The sequence below is a fragment of the Leptidea sinapis genome, chromosome Z, assembly GCF_905404315.1.
Source record: "Leptidea sinapis chromosome Z, ilLepSina1.1, whole genome shotgun sequence".
Taxonomy (NCBI): Eukaryota; Metazoa; Arthropoda; class Insecta; order Lepidoptera; family Pieridae; genus Leptidea; species Leptidea sinapis.
The window spans coordinates 911,560-931,029 of record NC_066312.1 but is presented as its reverse complement, the minus strand read 5'-3'; the positions used below and the strand labels follow the sequence as shown (position 1 = coordinate 931,029).

Genomic DNA, 19,470 nt, shown 5'->3' with positions numbered 1-19,470 from the left:
TAGAACGAATTTGCTGCACTATTTTTGAGTTAAACGTAAGAAATAAGAAAGTGAAAGTGAAAAAGGTGTCTACAGCAGCTGTTCTTGATGAATGCTGATCAATAAGCTTGGGTTTGGTCGCTACATTCCCAAAAGTGAAAGTTATTCAAACATCCATTATGTTGATGACACTATAGAATTTGCATTAAAAATAGTAAAATAATGGAAATGGTACCTTCATGAGTATGCACTGTAGCTGCCTGATGCTAATGTGATCTATTGAACCCGCGCAAAATTTGCCAAAGAATTTCTTAGCACCTAGAGCTTTGAGATCGTGAATAACAAACGGCCATAGGTGGAGCACATTATTCCGGGATATTCGGTCTCTCTTCTCAACCACAACCTGCCAACAAACAAGATATGGTTAGCGTGAAACTCAGCTGTTCTACCAAACAAAATTGTCTTAGAAATAATTATTTATCTATATATATAAAAGAGAATGTATGTTTGTATGTTCCCTAATAACTCCTAAAATATTCGACCGATCTCAATGAAATCTTTTGTAATAGAATCGTTGAAGCTCAAGGAAGGTTTACATATATAATTTATATAGCAAAACAAAGTTTGCCAGGTTAGCTAGTTTATTATATTTACATTTTGATGAGTGTGTCTCTGAGCACGTCATAACATCACACGAGTATTTCGCGGCGTATGAAATAGTAAAAATAAATATGTGGCCTCTCTTCCAGGTCACCAGGGGTCAAGGTTTTATATGTAAACAGACTCTTCTCTTTTGCTTATTCAATTTTGATATTTATTTTCTTTGAAAATGTCACTTTTATAATTTTGGGATTTTAATAAAATAATTACTTTTACTGTACTCCTGTGGACTAGTATGACTTATATTTTAATTTATTTCATATTATATATGCAATCTATACTATATATTTATATTTATATTTTAATTATTTATTCATCGCGTGCGCCAGTCATGAGCATGTCGGTAACGCTAACCCATTAGATTTTCCCCTACCAAAAAGTGCCCAGGCCGGCTAAAGAAGTTTTCACTTTAATAAATAAAAATCCTTCGCCAAGACATACATGATTTTGTAATATAGCCAATCACAGAAAAGAATGGCCACTTTGTCCAGAAGGCAAGTGGAGTAAATACAGTATTTGTGCGCACCACTTTGGCTCCCAACAGCTGGCACTCAATGGCAGCTCGCAGACCACAGGGTCCGGCGCCAATGATGAGCACCTTCGTCTGCGGACAGCTGCGTCCTTTCGCGTACACCTTGTGATTAGCGCGCGCGTCGAATTTCTTAAACAGTGCCTGAGCTTTCCACGAACCGGCGAGCATAGCCTGAAATTGCATAAACCATTAAACCTTTATTATTTTAAAAATATCATAACTCAACATAAATATAAAATATACTAATAGAATGGGCAATTCCTACACGCAATAGTTTTGAACTACTCGATACGGAGCCTACGAATAAAACCAACAATACAGATAAAGTATATGTACCAAAGCCAGAACCCATCTTTGTTACGGGCGTAATTAATGTAAATTCTCTTAAAGAAGTACTAAACAAATTTGTAAAAAGCGATCTTTACCTCATGACCACACTAAGATCTGGGCACGTCATAAAAATTATACCTAAAGACATCCAGACATACAAAACGATTCGAGAGAATTTCATTGCCGATAATATCTCACACTATACTTACCAGCTTAAAAGCGAGCGAGCGTAGTATTACGCGGACTCCATGCTTCAGAAAATACCACAGAAATTTCAAAAGAATTGTATGAAATTGGACATGAAGTGAGACAAATAGTCAATATCAGACATCGAGCTACAAAGGAACCGTTGCCTGTTTTTTATGTCGACTTAGAACCAAAACCAAACAAATCGAAAATGGCTTTCATTTTCGATGTAAAATACTTGAATAACATGAAGATTACTTTTGAAGCCCCATATAAGAAAAAGGAAATCATTCAATGCAAGAGGTGTCAGAGATTTGGGCATTCCAAGAACCAATGTTTCAGGCCCTATCGCTGTGTTAAATGCGGTAGCGCTCACCCTACAACAACATGTACCAAAAAACCAGACACTGAGGCTACTTGCGCGAACTGTGACGAAAAACACCCCGCTAGTTACAAAGGATGCAAAGTGTACAAACAGTATAGAGAAAGAATTCTTAAATTAGACCCTAAGACAAAAGAAACACCAATGCCTAGCAATATAGAGATGAAAAACCCGGGTCCCCACCCGGGTTCAAAGCCTAACTGCACAGATAATCAAAACCTAATTAAAACCTATTCAGAAGCAGCGAAAACCAAAAAACAATATACTCAAAAAGACATAAAGAACGACTTGGCCGACCTTACTGACTTAATGGACATAATGTTCGAAAAACTACAACATTCAATGTTGACAGTGATGGAAAAAATCATGGACAAAATGATGGACCGTATGGTCCAGCTAGTCAGCAGCCTGGTTAAAAAATGACCCGAAACCTCCAAGTAGTCACTTGGAACGCCAACGGCTTGACGGAACGACGTCAAGAACTAGAAACTTTTCTCAGAACAGAAATGATTGATATTGCACTAATCTCTGAAACAAGATTCACACCGAAGACACACATAAACTTTAATAACTATACAGTGTATACAACCAATCACCCAACTGGGAATAGCCATGGAGGAACAGCAGTGATTATTAAAAGCAACATTAAACACTACCCTATTGAGGAATACCGAACAGAAAAAATACAAGCAACATCTATTAAACTTGTAGACAGCAAACTAGAAACAGTATTCTCCGCTGTATACTGTCCTCCAAAACATACTATAACTGCCAGCGACTTCGTAAACTATTTTTCTACATTGGGTAACAGATTTATATGTGCTGGCGACTGGAATTCAAAACATTTAAATTGGGGATCTAGGCTGACCAACACTAGAGGAAGACAACTCTGTAAAGCCACAGAAGAGATGAAGTTAGAATGTCATTCCGGCAGAGAACCTACCTATTGGCCTACCGACAGACTAAGAATCCCAGACTTATTAGACTTTTTTATTGTTAAAAACATAGATAGTAACTACTTAAACATAGAACCACGTATAGATCTCACATCTGACCACACACCAGTTATACTGAATGTTACTACAACAGTTAATCTGGTAGAACCCCCCCTTAGAATATACAAATTGAACACTACAGACTGGACAATCTATAAAAATATAATCACGACAGAGACAGAACTAAAGACCAAGATTAATACAATAGAAGACCTCGAAAGACAACTGGAACAACTTAATATGACTATTCACATTGCTGCCAATTCTGCAACTCCAAAAAAGACAGGTAAAGGAAAACCTATGAAACATAACTCATATCCAAAGGATATTAAAGAGAAAATACAAGAGCACCGTCGTTTGAGAAAAATCTGGCATACTACTGGATATCCCAGTGATAGGACTGCATTCAATAGGTTCTCAAACGAACTCAAAGGCCTTATCAGCACCCTAGAAAATGATAATATTCAACACTATCTTTCGAACCTAGATCCAATGAGAGACACAAACTACTCGCTGTGGAAGGCTACCAAGAATCTAAAGCGCCCGAAAATCCACATATCTCCTATAAATTATGGAAAAGGAGGATGGGCAAGATCAAATAAAGAAAAGGCAACAATCTTTGCAGAACATTTGAAAACAGTTTTCCAACCATTCCCTGAAAACAATCCCGAACAAGCTATGGAAATCAAGAAATACATTGAATCTGCGAACCAAATGTGTCTTCCACTAAAAAGTACCAGCCCAAAAGAAATCATGAAAGAAATAAGGAACCTTAAGGAAGGTAAAGCACCCGGATATGACCTCATTGATGCCACATTACTTAAAAACCTGCCTCATAAAGGTGTAATGAAATTAGTTAACATCTTTAATGCCAGCTTAAGTCTAGAACATTTCCCTGGGCAATGGAAAATTGCACATGTAGTCATGGTACCGAAATCCGGTAAACCCCCACACGAAGCTACTTCATATAGACCTATCAGCCTGCTACCAGTTATTGGCAAACTGTTTGAAAGGATATTGCTTAACAGGATGAAAGAACATCTAAGTGCAGTATTACCGAACCATCAATTTGGATTTCGGGAAAAACACGGGACAATTGAACAGGTACACCGTATAATTGACACCATTAGCAGATGCCTTGAAAATAAATTATATTGCTCGGCAGTCTTTTTGGATATCAGCCAAGCGTTTGATAAGGTATGGCATGACGGCCTCCTGTTCAAGATAAAAAAGCATCTCCCGCATTGTCTATTTCGAATACTTAAATCTTACTTAGATAAAAGATGCAACCAAGTGAAGTAAAGCGATGATCTCTCAGAAGTACACGAAATAAAATCAGGTGTCCCTCAAGGCAGTATCTTGGGCCCTGTACTATACCAAATTTTTACAGCAGATATCCCAACAACTGACTACACCACGACTGCGACTGACGCTGACGATACGGCATTACTGTCGGCTCATAGCAACCCAGAAACGGCTTCATCACAGTTGTAAAACCACCTAACAGAAGTTGAGACGTGGCTGAAGCGTTGGAGAATAAAAGCCAATGAGAACAAATCGGCACATGTAACATTTACACTTAGGCGAGAAACATGTCCACCAGTAAAGCTAAACTGCAAAGTTATCCCTCAAGATAATAACGCAAAATACTTGGGCATGCACCTAGACAGAAAACTTACATGGCAAAAACATATTTGGACAAAGCGGAAACAACTAGATGGAAAATTGTCACTGAACTGGTTATTGGGACGCCAATCACAACTAAATCCCAACAGCAAGATGCTAGTGTATAAAACTACCATAAAACCAATCTGGACTTACGGAATACAGTTGTGGGGAACTGCCAGCAATAGCAATATAGATATCCTGGAAAGATTCCAGACCAAAGCTCTGAGAACAATGTTTGGCATCCCTCATTGTATAAGTAATAGATACATATACTTCGACTTCGGCCTAAAAACAGTTCGGCAGGAAATAGCCCAACACAGCCTGAAGTATCAGGAGAAGCTGACCGTCCATGTAAACAAACTGGCACACGCTCTAAGTGGAGAAGATGCTCTTCAGTATACCCGGCTAAAAAGAAGTGACATACCGAGCCTACATAAAAGATTTACCACTTGACAAGAAGAGAGTCGTGTGAAAAGAATTTTCACACAAGTGTGGCTCTTGAGGAAAACATAAACTGAGAAATCAAACAAAGAAGTGGCTTATTGTTGGAAAACAGATTGCCATGAAGCAGAAATCATCAAAAAAAAAATAGAATGGGGACATTAAATGTACACACAAAACATAAAGGGAATGATGGCAGGTCCATGCGTCAACTCATGAACTAGTGCTACTTGTATTGCCTTGTTGACCTGTTATAGTAATTAAATCATTGTATTTGTTTGATGCGATTACTAATTTTAACAGTAATCACAACCATCCTGTTCACGAAGCATCCTTACACAAACAATGAATTCAAGCTGTACATGTCGATGTATCCAATGTAATATCAAAGTAGAAATATGTAACAGTATGGAAACTACCTATAAACGTTCGAATTGACACACACAAACATGCGCATTGACGAGGCCCCTAAGCTAAACGGTGTTACAGTAGCGAGTGTCGTGTCAACACGAGTGTCACGTTGTTATTTGTTTCTGCGATCTTTTTAACAATGCCTGCGTATTGCGTGGTATACGGCTGTTTGAACTCGGCTTCGTCAAAACTAGAGCTATTTTTTTTAAACTATAAAGTAGTTTAGTATATTTGGAATGACTTATTGTTATCGTAGTGTAGTACATTGCCAGTACATATCTATACGAGAACCTCCTGTACGCTCATAAGCATATTAGCCAAATTAAGAGGAATAGTGATGTCCATACCCGAAATAAACATAAACTCGCAATTCCATATACTAGGCTCTGTAAAATTGCTAAATCTTTTAAAGTGGACTGTCTTATATTTTACTAGCTGACCCGGCAAACGTTGTTTTGCCATATAAAGTATAATTCACGCGATAGTTTTATAAGTAATAAAATATTGCCTATATTATAGCCTGTACATCATTTTGTTCTATTGTCAATAGTTTTTGCAGCGCACGCAAAAATAGGTTTTCGATTTTACACCTTGTGTTACAAAATAGCAATTTTATTACGGATCCCTAATTTTGACAAAAAAACATAGCCTTCCTCGATAAATGGACTACCCAACACTGAAAGAATCATTCAAATCGGACCAGTAGTACCAGAGATTAGCGCGTTCAAACAAACAAACAAACACTGCAGCTTTATAATATTAGTATAGATAATAAACTCCCAAATGATATTAAAATACATATTACCAATTAAAAAATTTTAATGTATCGTAAAAATAAATTAACATCTAAGGCCTATTATAATGTGAAAGATTATTTGAATGATAAAGATAGTTGGTATTAATGTTTCTGAATTAATTGATAATGAATATTGTTAGACTCGTTCGAATGGTATTGTAAGTTTTGTACTTCTTAACTTTTACAGTGAATAAAGATTTTTTAAATTTGAATATATTATTATTATAATTAGTATGTATTGTATTGTCTGGTACCCATAGTACGGGCTATGCCAAGATAATTTGTGTATGAGGGTGTCAATATTATCTATATTATTATTGGATTTATAAGTCCGTGTGATCGATTGTATTAAATTATTGAACATAAATCACGTGTCAAATGTTAAACTAAGATGGCGGCTGCAATACATTTTATGATTGTACTTTAATGGTTACCTACATGTGTTTTGTCATGGATTTCGAGGATGTATGAAATACCAGCTAATGCTGTAAAATGAAAATCCAAGATAGCACCTGCAAGAAATTAATAATTTTTTCGTGATGGGTGTCGTTTTCATGGTTTTCGAGGGTGCTGAAATAGATAGTGTTGTACGTTTGAAATAAAAATGTTTGTTCACTTTCTTTCGAATTATTATAAGATATGAACACGAGAATGAACTTTTTGTTTATGCAAACCATCACATCTGACGAAAATGACTAAGATAATATTTTGTTATCATTTTCAGGCGTTCGCAATGGCTTCGTTTTAAAATCAAATGCACCACCTTAGATCTCGAAATGGAAGTCATATTTGTAATTGACACTCCCAAAAACCACGAAATTGATACCCATATTGATTTAATTGAAAAAGTCACAACCGCCATCATTTCAACGAAAAATGTTAAAAAATATATTTTCAAGAACAACATTCAGTAAAAAAGTATCCTGGATGAGGAGAAAACAGTGACATATACTCCTATGGAATTCTGATCTGAAACGTAATTAGCCAATGCCTACCTTAATATGATAACCTAAATTAATATGTACCACTAGTGTTAAAGTTAATTTAGTTTCGTTATTCTATCTCCAAAGGTTTACTGAACACCCAACCCACTAAAACAAAATAAAAACCCCTTAGATAACCAAGAACATTTCATATTAAGTGTTGTTTAAAAAGTTTAGAACCCCTGACATACTTATTCCACCAGTAACCTAAGGTCTTTGCCCTGAACTCGATCCAATGGCGGATAGCTAGCATCAGCTATGCGGCGACTCAAGCGAAACAAAACACGAGAGCACACAACTGACCTTTGACTAAAAATGCAGACAATTAAGAAAATTAGAATTATTGCTTTACTCTCATCAGTCACCCATCCACTAGCTTCTATATCGGTTATTAAGATTTTCCACTTTCTTTTAGACCGCTGTGCTATTTTGAGGCAATAATAAGTTATAAATATTCTAAAGGTTGAGTTTAAAGTTGTTTTCCAAGCTACAAACGATTCAAAAAATATAAGAACAATTAGTGTTCATAGCTACGTAGTCGTAAGAATGAATAATAATATGTATGATAGTGATTTTAATAAAAAACTAATTTTATTAAAATACTAAGCACACAGGCTCAGGGGAACTGGTCACATTATGTAAATATTTCAACGAGTTTTCGTGACAGCAAAAGTAGCAATAGGTACAAATTATGTTGTAGAAAATACACAATGTATTAAGAGAGTAAACGACGTCAACCTCTACGCGTTATGTGTGCAATACTAAATTTCTAACTATTTTAAAGTATTTGTAATACAAACAACTTCATTATTTAGTCCTACTTACTATACAAATTTCAACTTTTTGTACATCTTGTCTTTATTTCCATGGTGTACCTACCTACTAATGTAATTATAGGCAAGCTTAACACCTACGATTTTATGGTAATGTATCACTTGTGGTTCTGTTGGTGGATCATAAATAAATATTTAAAACAATGGTGTTCGCCTAGTTGGAATGACCATCCAACCCTGCACCCAAAATGGACTCATTTAAGGAGCATACTTGCGGAAACAGAAGTGCCCAAGCCCACCCATAAAAAAATATAACAATTAAATGCAGCTTAGTGTATTCAAGCAAAAGATAAAATCCATAATTAGGTATCAAAAGTACTTAATAGAAATGACAATACATATCTATGAGCAATAATAGAAGAATAAATATAAGTAGAAGCAGGCGTATATGTGCTATATATACCCAAAGAAAAATTTAAAGAAATAAATATTATGACTCATTGTCGATACTTTTATGAAATTTAATATACGGTCACAAAAATCGTCACCTTCATAGTGATTTTCATTATTATAATACTGGAAATATAGGATTGCTTTTAACTAATTCTAGTAGGCTTCATAAGATACATAGCTCTAAGGGTATTTTTTTATAAAGTCCCAGCGACTGTTCAGGCATTATCTATAATTAAATTTAAATGTTTTATTAAAAATGCCTTTTTCGTAAATCCTACTACTCCACAGCTGAATCTAAGTGTTCATTATATTATATTATAATCTATTCCCAGGCGGACAGATTATCATTATTTCATAGCAATAACAATGACAATAAAATATTGTATATTTATAAAAGAGGGCAAAAAAAGAATTCTGCGAGAGTTTCGCTGCTTCTTCTCTCTCACAGCGCCATTTGTGTCATAAAAAAGAATTATAAAGGATTCTTTTTTCTCTCTCCATAGATTTACTGACTGACTGAGGAGACTTAAAGTTTAAAAGTATATTCAATGAATAATGAGGATTATCAATCATAATATCAATGTTATATTACACTTTATAGAATCAATAAATGTGTGGGTTAATGTTCTGAGAATTCTTAAGGAGCAGGTAAGTAATCTCCAATTTCGCGCTTTATGCATATTTGCATCTGCTATGAGTTTAAAACTCTATGCAATCATGACATTAAACTGATAAATATATGTAACTGATTACAGTTCTAATTCCTATACATATTATATCTTATCAATGTCACATTATCAAATTGACATTATGTAGTAATATTCAGAAACACGTAATTTCACAAAGATAATTTTGCACTTCACACTATTTAACCGATTACGTTTTTTCTTTATTTTTGTGAATTATTGTGATTTCATTGCCAGAAGATTGGTATACAACAGTTTAATTATATATCAATAACTGTTCTATCTATTAAATTCAATACATTTACAAATTCATTTAAACTTTCTGCTTTCTCAATCAAACTACACACTTACACAGCAACTCTAGTCCTCTATTCCTAGGAACAGCATAATATTAGGGGTTAAAGTATAAAATTGCCGATTTGTATAGAAATTTAAATTTACATATTTATTTAATCAAAATAATTGCCATTATAATCTATACATTGCTGCTATTTAATAAGAAAGTCATTTATGCATTTGCTATAGAACCGTGGTTATCTAGATTCGACAAACTGTGTGAAAGCATCTTGTACTGCCTCCTGAGAAGAAAAACTTTTTATCACATAGAAAATGGTAGTCTGTTGGAGCAAGGTCTGGTGAATACGGAGGATGATGAATGGTTTCTAATTGCAGTTCCTTTAGAGTTCAAACGGTTTCTCATGCTGTTTGAGGTCTTGCGTTATCATGGAACAATAATGGTGAAGATCAATTCATGACTTGGGGCTGTTTCACTGCTAGTATTGCTATTATTGTACGGATTAGGCACAGTAGACTGTTATTGCTTGACCACATCGAAGTGAGCTGTAGTGAATAGCACCATGCTATGACCACCAAACAGTTATGATTACCTTTTTATTGGTAATCTTTGCTTTAAGACACTGTTGTGGTGTTTGACCTGGGGTCAGCCATCACGCAAATGTGTCATTATTGTTGGTAAGGTAATGTTAAACCATGCCGCTAATTCATGGGTAGTTTAGCTGGGATTGGCTTCCACCATCTCTTTCAATTCATTGTTATTCATCTGTATAACAGTCTTTAAATTTTTTATCATTTAATTAAATTAAAAATTCATGTCTAATAATTTAATTAAAAAGGCTATTTCATACTTTAACCCCTATTATTATGTTTTTGATTTGATACAAGGATATTGCAATAACCAATTTATTAAGACATGAATAGCAAAAGATAACACAATCCTATCATATCTTTCTTAAATACATTTAAGGATACCACAGACAACTTTGATCTCCACACAGTTGTGTTGCCTCACAACAGGCAACTCACAAATATCTGTTTACATGTAACCTTGAGATGCAGAAGAACAACATCTCTAGTTGCCACTTTTGATTATTTCCAACAGTTTTTGATTACAGCACTCTAAAGATAGGTTAACTGACTCTTAAGGTTATACATCATGTGCATGACTTCAGGATATAATAAGGTGTACTTGTATGTCATATGTAAGACACTGGTTCCAAATAACAGTAATAATTGTCTTACTAATTTTCAATCAGGACACATGTCTGACATAGTTTAACATTTTATACCCATCCCAAGAAAAGTTCTCAAAGATGCCAAAGAAGTTTTCACTTCAAAATATGATGCACCATTTGACAGTGTTTAACCCTAATGTTGCAGCTGATTCTTTTTTTTTCTTTCTTTACATAATTTCCTTTAAAATTATTGTAAAATTAAAAAAAAACATATAGTTGCAATTATATCAGAAAATGAATTATACTAAAATTAATTACAGGTAATTGCTGCTTTATAGGCAACCTATTGCTTATAAATTGCATATTCCCTCAATATTCATTAGTTTTATCAAAAAAACACATACCTGGAGAATAACGCACTGGTTTCTTGTATTAGGATATGTCACATTTTAACTTTAACTATGCCAAGGAATACAATGGTGCAACACATTCCGGAGTCTATGTTAAAGTCAGAGTTACTGAAAGTATAACTATAACAGCTAATATGATGAGACCCAGCCTAAGACAAAATCTGTTCAAAGCCCCTTACCAACATTTGTACTAATTAATTCAAGCTTCAGCTTGCAAAACCTTGAAGTTTACCATCCATAGATTACCATAAACAGATTTTGAAAAGATTTTTTTTTAAATCAGAACAAGCATAAACTAGGCATTTTGGTTGCTGTAACTATTAATAAAAACTGACTTTTTCTTAAGTTGAATAGTTACAAAATAATTGACGCCTGGGATGAAAAACTTGACAATAGGTAATCAACACCCCACACAGAATCTGGTAAATTTATACTTGAAGTAAACTGCATTAAAATGCTATGTAACACATTCACTTAATTGAACAAAAGTTATTGCATACCAAAAAATAAACTGCTTTCTCCATAAAAACTAGTTTCTATCTAAGGTGTTGGTGTTGTTACATTAGTTCAGTAAAGTTCTTGTGATTATACTTAATGCAGATTGAATTATTATAAACTGATATCAACTAGTGTGAAAGATCTTGCAAAAATATATGAAATTGCAATTGCTTTTATTTTGTAATTTTAATAAGGTACAATTGCATGTGCAACACATTAATGTATTTGTTAATTAATTCTAGCATGTGTTAATTTAACTCTTATAATTAATTCTTTACAGCTTATGAGAAGTAGAAACAACAGTATTGAAATAATTTTTACATAAAATATATGAGTAGCATAAAATTTTGCAAGTAATATACTTAAAAATCAATACAGCAGAAATAATTAATTAATTTAAAAATCCAGTCTATTAAGAGTTATATAAACAATATAAATTGATTATAAATTGGGTATTCAATAATTTTGTAATTATTATTCTTACTTTGAGCTTTGGGTAGAAATCTGGTAATCTGTTGGGTTTTAAATTGAGAGTGTTGCATATTTCTCGGTGAAGAGCTAGTATTTGTTTCATAGTTCCAGCAGAACAGAAGTGGTCAAACATTTCAGCTGCAAGGGCATACTCTGGTGGAGTTGGTTCCTGTTTCCCTGTCCGATTCATTGTGATCTGTAATAATATACAAAACACAAATACAATATTATGTATCTCATTCATATACATTTCATGATGGCTGGATGGATGAATGGATTACCATTTTGAGTGTAGAGTGGTTTTTTCAGAAACATTATACATAAGAACAATAATTAAATAAAGGTTCATGTAAATTATGTATTTAACCTATAGCAAGCATTATAAGTTTATTCTTCATTTAAGAGATTTCGTCACCGTATCAAAAGTGAAAGAAATGTGAAATCCAGCAAATTTACAATACAATGATAAAAGTAGACAAATAAACTGATGCACTGCAGTCAGAGCATGAATTAGGTAAGGTACTTCTTGAGTTAAGTAATTGTATATTGTTCGTAGCTACAGAATACAGACTCAATTCGTAATAACTAGTTACCTACGCACTTTTATATGCAAGTCTGCCCACTAGAGGGTGAATGGACTGTTTTATAAATAGAATGGCGAGAATACTCGAGTTTTAATTTGATGCGAAGATATCGTTTCAAGCCATAAAAGTAATTGCTGCTTAATTTCTTATTACACTAAATACAGATTTAATTATTTATTTATGAAGTTCTAACAATACATAATATTAACTTATGGAATCTTTGTCCTCACTAAAAGGTCGTGAGTTGGGTTGGGCTACATGTAGCAGAACGAAGTAACAGATATTACTTACCACTTATGTATTAATTTTAATTTTCTGTACTGAATTTCACTTTTTAAGGAATTACTAATTACAATTCTAAAATCTGATTTTATTCTATAAACTGACGTGCGCAGCGAAGCTGTGACCTATATGCCCATTTATTAGTTTTGAACAGGCTTTGACATTGACAATTTTATAATAACAGTTTTTTTTTTTGGATTTTATGGCCTGGTAGCGATAATCAAACAGTACATTTCATGGCTTTGACACAATTTTAAATTTTTTCTATTTTGAACATTGGCAAGGACACGGACGCCTCCAGTTCACTTCAACACATTTAAGGCCGGAACTTTAATGTGTGCAGAAAAAGAATCAATAATTATGGAAGAGAAAAAAAATTGGATATCAAAGTCAAATAAACTCTATTCACTTAGGCGCTTATAAATCTTCACTATAAATATTTCTTTTAAATTGCTGAATCTACCATAATATTCGGAAAAAGTAGAGCTCTTGAGAAGAAAACACAAGAAACATAACGTCCACTCTTTTCAATCAATAGAGTGTTTTACAATCGCTGTAATATACAAAATAAATTAGTTTGTAAGGGTATGCAATGCATCCAATATATGAATAAAATAAAATTATTAATTCAATAAATTTTTTAATTAAAATCTTTTTATTTAGTTATTAAAATTAATTAAATTATAAGACAAAATTCTATAAACTTTACAACTAACAGTATCCATACTGAAGTGACGCGCCGCTTGCTGTGTGGCACTGAACGTCGCTGCACTGCGCGTCGCATCGCTGCGCGTCAAAATATTCTCTCGGAGGCAACTACGCCGCGATGCGCAGTGCAGCACTGCTCTAGTGCGACATGCTCTATACAAAATGGTATTTTGACGCTTAGTGCCGCGCAGTCAAAGAGTATATATATAGGGAAAAGAGAGCCCTCTCTACGCGTTATGAGCTGTCTATTTGAAAACTAGCGCCATCTGAATATTGGCCCCGAAAATAACTATATAATAGCTCGAAATTATGAAATTCATTTTTAATGTTGTGACGTAATTAAATAACTAACTCTATTTTTTAATGTAGGTATTGCAATTTTTTACCATGTTGAAATTGCGCGTAGAGTTAGTTATTTAATGTTGCCACAACATAGAACATAAAGAATAGGATTTAGTAGTGTTGGTATGAGTAATTGAAGTAATTGGGTGGGAGAAATAAAAAGCAATGTTTGCATATTATTTTTTATTTTTATAATGTTTATGTTTATCATAATATTGTTGGGCAGCTCTTTATGTTTCGTCATCACCCACATATGTTAATTTTCCTGACAAAATTCGATTGATCGATCTGCACCACCTTGCTTTGAAAGATTGTCCTTTTTTTCGCAAGCGCGATATTTCTGCTTGAAGATGCTTGATCTTTGTGCGCTGTAGAGCCATTAGATCTGTGAAAGAATGTTTAATTTACAAATTGTATAATATAATATATGTATTATATGGTATTAAATAAATGGACAATATGAAAAGGGATTCAATCTTAAAGTCTATATATATAAAAATGAATTGCTGTTCGTTAAACTTGCTAAAACTTGACAATGGCTGGATCGATTTGGCTAATTTCGGTCTTGAATTTTTTGCGGAAGTCCAGTAAAGGTTTTGATAAGAAGAAGAATTTAATATGTACAGCAAGACGTCTGTCGGGTCAGCTAGTAATGAATAAAAATATATTCAAAATTTCATTCCCACACGGACATTAGCTGTTCTCAATCCTATCAGGTACCAATGCAGCCTTCATCAAAAAAGACATTTGGCTCAACAGTCTTATGTCATGTCATGCATTAATCTGCTGTTATAAAATTACTGTCACATTTATGGTTAATGTTTGTTAAATAAAGACCTTTCGAATTTCTTATTATGTTTAATTTCTTATGAGTGTTGTAATATTACATCAAAGCCCGCCATTGTCAGGTGTGCTACTCCCTAACTTTGCTGACTCACATACTACGAAATAAATGATGGGCCATTACAAGAATCTTGCTGATTTTTGTCCCCACCTCCGGGACTATGAGGGAACTACTTTGTCCACCTAGACAAAAGATCATAAACTATGTCAAATTTCATACAAATTTATTCAGCACTTTTTGGATAAAAAAGTATAAAAACAATATTTTCAAAAGAAATCAGAATCTTTCCCATTTGTAATATTAGTATAATAATATTAATACCTTTTCCAGCTGTTCTTTTAGGCTTGCTAATGAAACTATAATTATGTTCCAGCATCAAGCACCTTGAGATGCATCTGAAATTGGAAATAATACTTATGTAGTTTGTTGCCCACTTTGTCAGAGTGACTTTTAACTATACTTTTCAAATCATTTCAATTGTCAATTTCAATCAGACGATAATGGAGAAAAATAAAAATAAAACCAAAAATCAAATCATAATGAAGTAGCACTCAGAAAATGTAGAACCAGGGCAGCATTTCTTAAGAGTCTAGAGCTCAAATTAAATCACAAGTTGAAATAAGCTGTCAAACAAAACCATTATAGAAAAAAAGACATACCGACACTACTCACAAAATTTAAAATTATAAAATTTTGTTTTTATTTATGGTTTAGTTGTGTATAATAGATAGAAATATATTATATTATATAATATTTTGGTATGTGTTCAAAACAAAATATAATCATTAATTTACATATTTATTATTTTTGATAATAGCCAACAAATTGAAAAAAATATGTGAATTTTACCTGCAGCCAGGTTGGAATGTTGTTGAAGTTGATGCTTTTTCCAAAATAAAATTGCTCACATATGGCTCTGTAAATAATAAATATAATAATAGATTAATGATTATTTATTATTTGTATGCCACAGAGAACCGGAGAACTTTTATTGTGATTTGTAAAATCTTATGTAACTGATATGAAATTATGAAGACTATATTATATGAAAACATGACATAAAGATCAAGATCAAATGTGGGATTTTCAATCAATAACATTTTATGGGCCCAAGATTTTAAAATTACAACCAAGAAATACATAAAAATTTTGTATGTGTATGTCCATAAATATCAATAATTTTAAGAAGATACTTAAAAGACATGGGATTAAAAGCAGAACAAAATCATATTGTCAATGCCCTTTGACTGAGTTTGACTTTATAATCTTTCTGAATATTTTATTTTAAATAGGATATAATATCACTTACAGAAAGTCAATACTACCTATTGGAAATGATACAATATACCTTCAAAAAAACCATCAACTCAACAAAGATTCTTAGTGGTGTGACTAAATCTGACAGAGTAAGGAATAAAATCGAATATTAACTCAATATGTGTTAAATTAGGGGACTTACCAAGCAGATGAAGCATCGGAACTGCCAATGTGCTTAGCCATTGAATATGATTTCTGTGTCTGTCAGAAAAGTGTATATCACATTTTTTTTTTATGGAATAAGAGGAAAAACGAGCGTACGGGTCACCTGGTGTTAAGTGATCATAATTATATATTATATATATAATATACATCATATCTTCTTATAACATTCAAGATCAGATGTTTAAGGGTTTCCACCAACAAGACTGACCCAAGTTTTAAACTGCTCATGAATTTGACAGCATCTGGGCAACTATGCATTGGAATCTCTGAAAGTAATAAATAACATTATTAAATAAATTGAGTGACTATTAAAGCCATCAGACAAAGTGTCATATATAACCTAGTGTTATGACCATTGGGCTAGTATTTGATTTTGGACTCATATATTGACTTTTCTCTTGATAAAAATGGTGTCAGAAGCCAGCACAGCTGTCAATTATTATTAAACCATATAAGTCAGGGGGAGTCTGAAGTCTGACATAAGGTGATTTGAGGGATTGGATTTTAATCTTTGGGGCAAGATACAGAAAACCGGTATGTTTATAATAGTTTTAACCATGATTGCAAATTCAATCAACGGACCGGTAGTAGAACCTGAGAGTAGAACAAACCTTATAGGTATGATACTTTATTTATCACAAGATTAGTCAATAAACTATACTATTAAGATTTAAGAGAATAATTTACTTACCACGGAGCGCACAACCGAAAGCACAACGTCTCGGCATTACACCAAAGTTCATAAATTCCACAAACAAAAGTGTCTCTATCACAAAACGTAGAAATACACAGAATAAGGAGATTTTTGGAGTGAATTCGCAACAGCAAGGCGGAGGAACACAAGGCTCGACTCGACGCACTTACACTTCGATTTCAATACCAAAAATATGCAAAATGGAACACGAGAGCTACATACATGCGCAAAGTGCAAACGCTAGAAGTAGCCGCCATTTTATGACCAGTGCGCAGGTTTCAAAGCGAGTGACAGCTGACAAAGCTTTAATTTTGGGGCCAACTATCAGATGGCACTACAGTTTTCTGAAAACGTCTCTATAAGGCGACTGTCCCACCCCTGCGCGCAGTACAGCGTTGCGCTAATGCGTTCCGGCCTTCTACTATACTACAATTTGCTAGTAGTTATAGTGTAAGCAAAACATTAGTGTACATCAGCTGTTGATGCTGTCATCGAGTTGGAGTTGTGTAATAGATTTGCTTTTGTATTTTTTATTGTTTCGATTAAACTGCTTTAAACTGAGAATCAAACTGCGCAGAAAGGTTTCAATAATGAGTAAAGTAAATCGGAGTGGCACGCGGGAAGTGATTCTTAAAGTTATCGATGACAGCAATGTTTCGGGGAGTACGAAACAAGACGTATTTTGTGGGATTTGGATAATGATTCTGGACGAAAAGCATCTATGACAGGTCCATCATTGTGTTATTGTATGTTTTTAATCTGCCTGAAATTGCAAATTTTCTGAATATAAGATTTGTAGACCAAAAAAGTTAGATTGACATATTCAATACAATGTCAATCTAACCTAAAAATAAGTCATGTTATAGCACGAGCATAAGTTTTCATAAATAAATTATTATTTTGTATTTGTATTTATGTATGTTAAGTAAGTATATTGTTTTAAATATGTCGTCTTGCAACCCATGTACAGGCTATGCATAATATGGGGCAAGATAATTTGTGTAAAAGGTGTCAATATAATTATTATTATAATGATGATGGTACAATCCCTCCATTCTGGCTTTCTACAATTCTTTTATTTGAATTAATTTCATATTTATAAGTTAGTGCTTCCATTCTTTTATACTTTCTTTTTTTCGGGAAAATCATACAGTGCAGTAAGGCGGATACGATTCAACAAAGGTTTTAAGAATGATGGAAATTTTGAAACACTTACGAGTAGATTCGTCACGATTTTATTAGATACAGAAAAATTCAGTTAGAGAAAACATTTTTTTGACAAGATATTACAAAAGACAAGAGAGTGACAAGCTATTTCTTTTTTTATTTTGTGACACATTGTATCTTTAAAACATATGCATATCTTCTGAGGTTATATGCATTAACTTTAACACCTTCTCTCAATGTGTGAAGCCTAGGTCTAGGTAACGGCTTCTTGTGGAGATCCGCCGATTGAAGCTCGGTGGTCACGTTCTTTACTACCAGTTCCAATATCGCCTGCATGTTTAGTATCACTGTATAACCATAAATCTCTTTTTATAGTTATTTTAAACATAATGGCGAGGTCAGATGTGTATTGTAGATATCTCATTATACGTTTTACTCTGACACAATTTGCTTGAGTTGGTTTCACCAGACTCCTTGATACTACGCTGACGGCAAATGCAATGTCAAGCCATGTAACATGTTCCAACCATTAAATAGGCAAGCGACCCAACTACTTGTCTGTAGTTATTCAGAATGAACTCATCATTCTCGTTTAGTAACACTACGGAAGGGATGGCCTCCGGTCCTCGACACTAACCTATGTGAAACATAGCGGTGCTAGGCCGCTACTTCATGCCGGTATTCTTTGCAAGTGTGGTAAGTAACCCGGACGAGTCTGGCCCGATTGTGCTGACGTCATAAGATGGCAGCGTGACTCTCCCACTTTCAAAAAGCCCGTAGTAGCCTCTTATGACACCCTTGGGCCTGGGACTACCCTATTCATTTTACGCCCCGGGGAAGCACAGGGCAAAAGTCATAGTCCTCTCCTTTCTTTAGGCGAAAACCCTTAGCAACCAGTCGGGCTTTGTATTTGTCAACTGATCCATCAGCATTTAGCTTTATACAACCCATTTACATGGAATAGCCTTTCTATTTTTCGGAAATTTTTCTAAAACCCGTGTTTCATTTTTCTCCAGGGAGTCTATTTCACTATCCATAGCTTTCTTTCAAAGCTCCCTTTCATTGCAGGATACTGCATCTTTGTGATATGTCAGTTCGAAAAATCCATTTGTGATCATGTCATAATCATTGAACCTGGCTGGATGATTGATTAATGATCGATCTAGCAGTATTCTATCACTCTGTGCATTAATCAATTGTTCAAGATTATCTTCCTCTTCATCATCATGTTCAACCAACTG

The 19,470-nt window shown here is 33.9% G+C and overlaps 1 protein-coding gene and 1 long non-coding RNA gene across 2 annotated transcripts in view; both read right to left on the bottom strand.

Annotated features, from left to right (window-relative positions):
• The window catches only part of LOC126978528 (protein-methionine sulfoxide oxidase mical3a-like), a 38,425-nt gene extending 25,926 nt beyond the window's left edge, over window positions 1–12,499 (bottom strand). Inside the window, exons 1-4 of the mRNA XM_050827438.1 lie at window positions 12,408–12,499; window positions 12,140–12,322; window positions 1,166–1,342; window positions 215–382 (exon numbers count right to left, since the gene is read on the bottom strand). Of these exons, the coding sequence (XP_050683395.1) occupies window positions 215–382; window positions 1,166–1,342; window positions 12,140–12,322; window positions 12,408–12,410 (531 nt within the window). The 5' untranslated portion in view covers window positions 12,411–12,499. The remainder of the gene's footprint in view (window positions 1–214; window positions 383–1,165; window positions 1,343–12,139; window positions 12,323–12,407) is intronic.
• Window positions 12,500–14,225: 1,726 nt separating this feature from the next.
• LOC126978986 (uncharacterized) lies at window positions 14,226–17,464 on the bottom strand. The gene is made up of 5 exons (XR_007732736.1): window positions 17,060–17,464; window positions 16,346–16,634; window positions 15,736–15,802; window positions 15,208–15,281; window positions 14,226–14,427 (listed from the first exon to the last, which is right to left on the bottom strand). It is a non-coding gene; the product is annotated as an uncharacterized LOC126978986 (long non-coding RNA).
• Window positions 17,465–19,470: the final 2,006 nt, after the last annotated feature.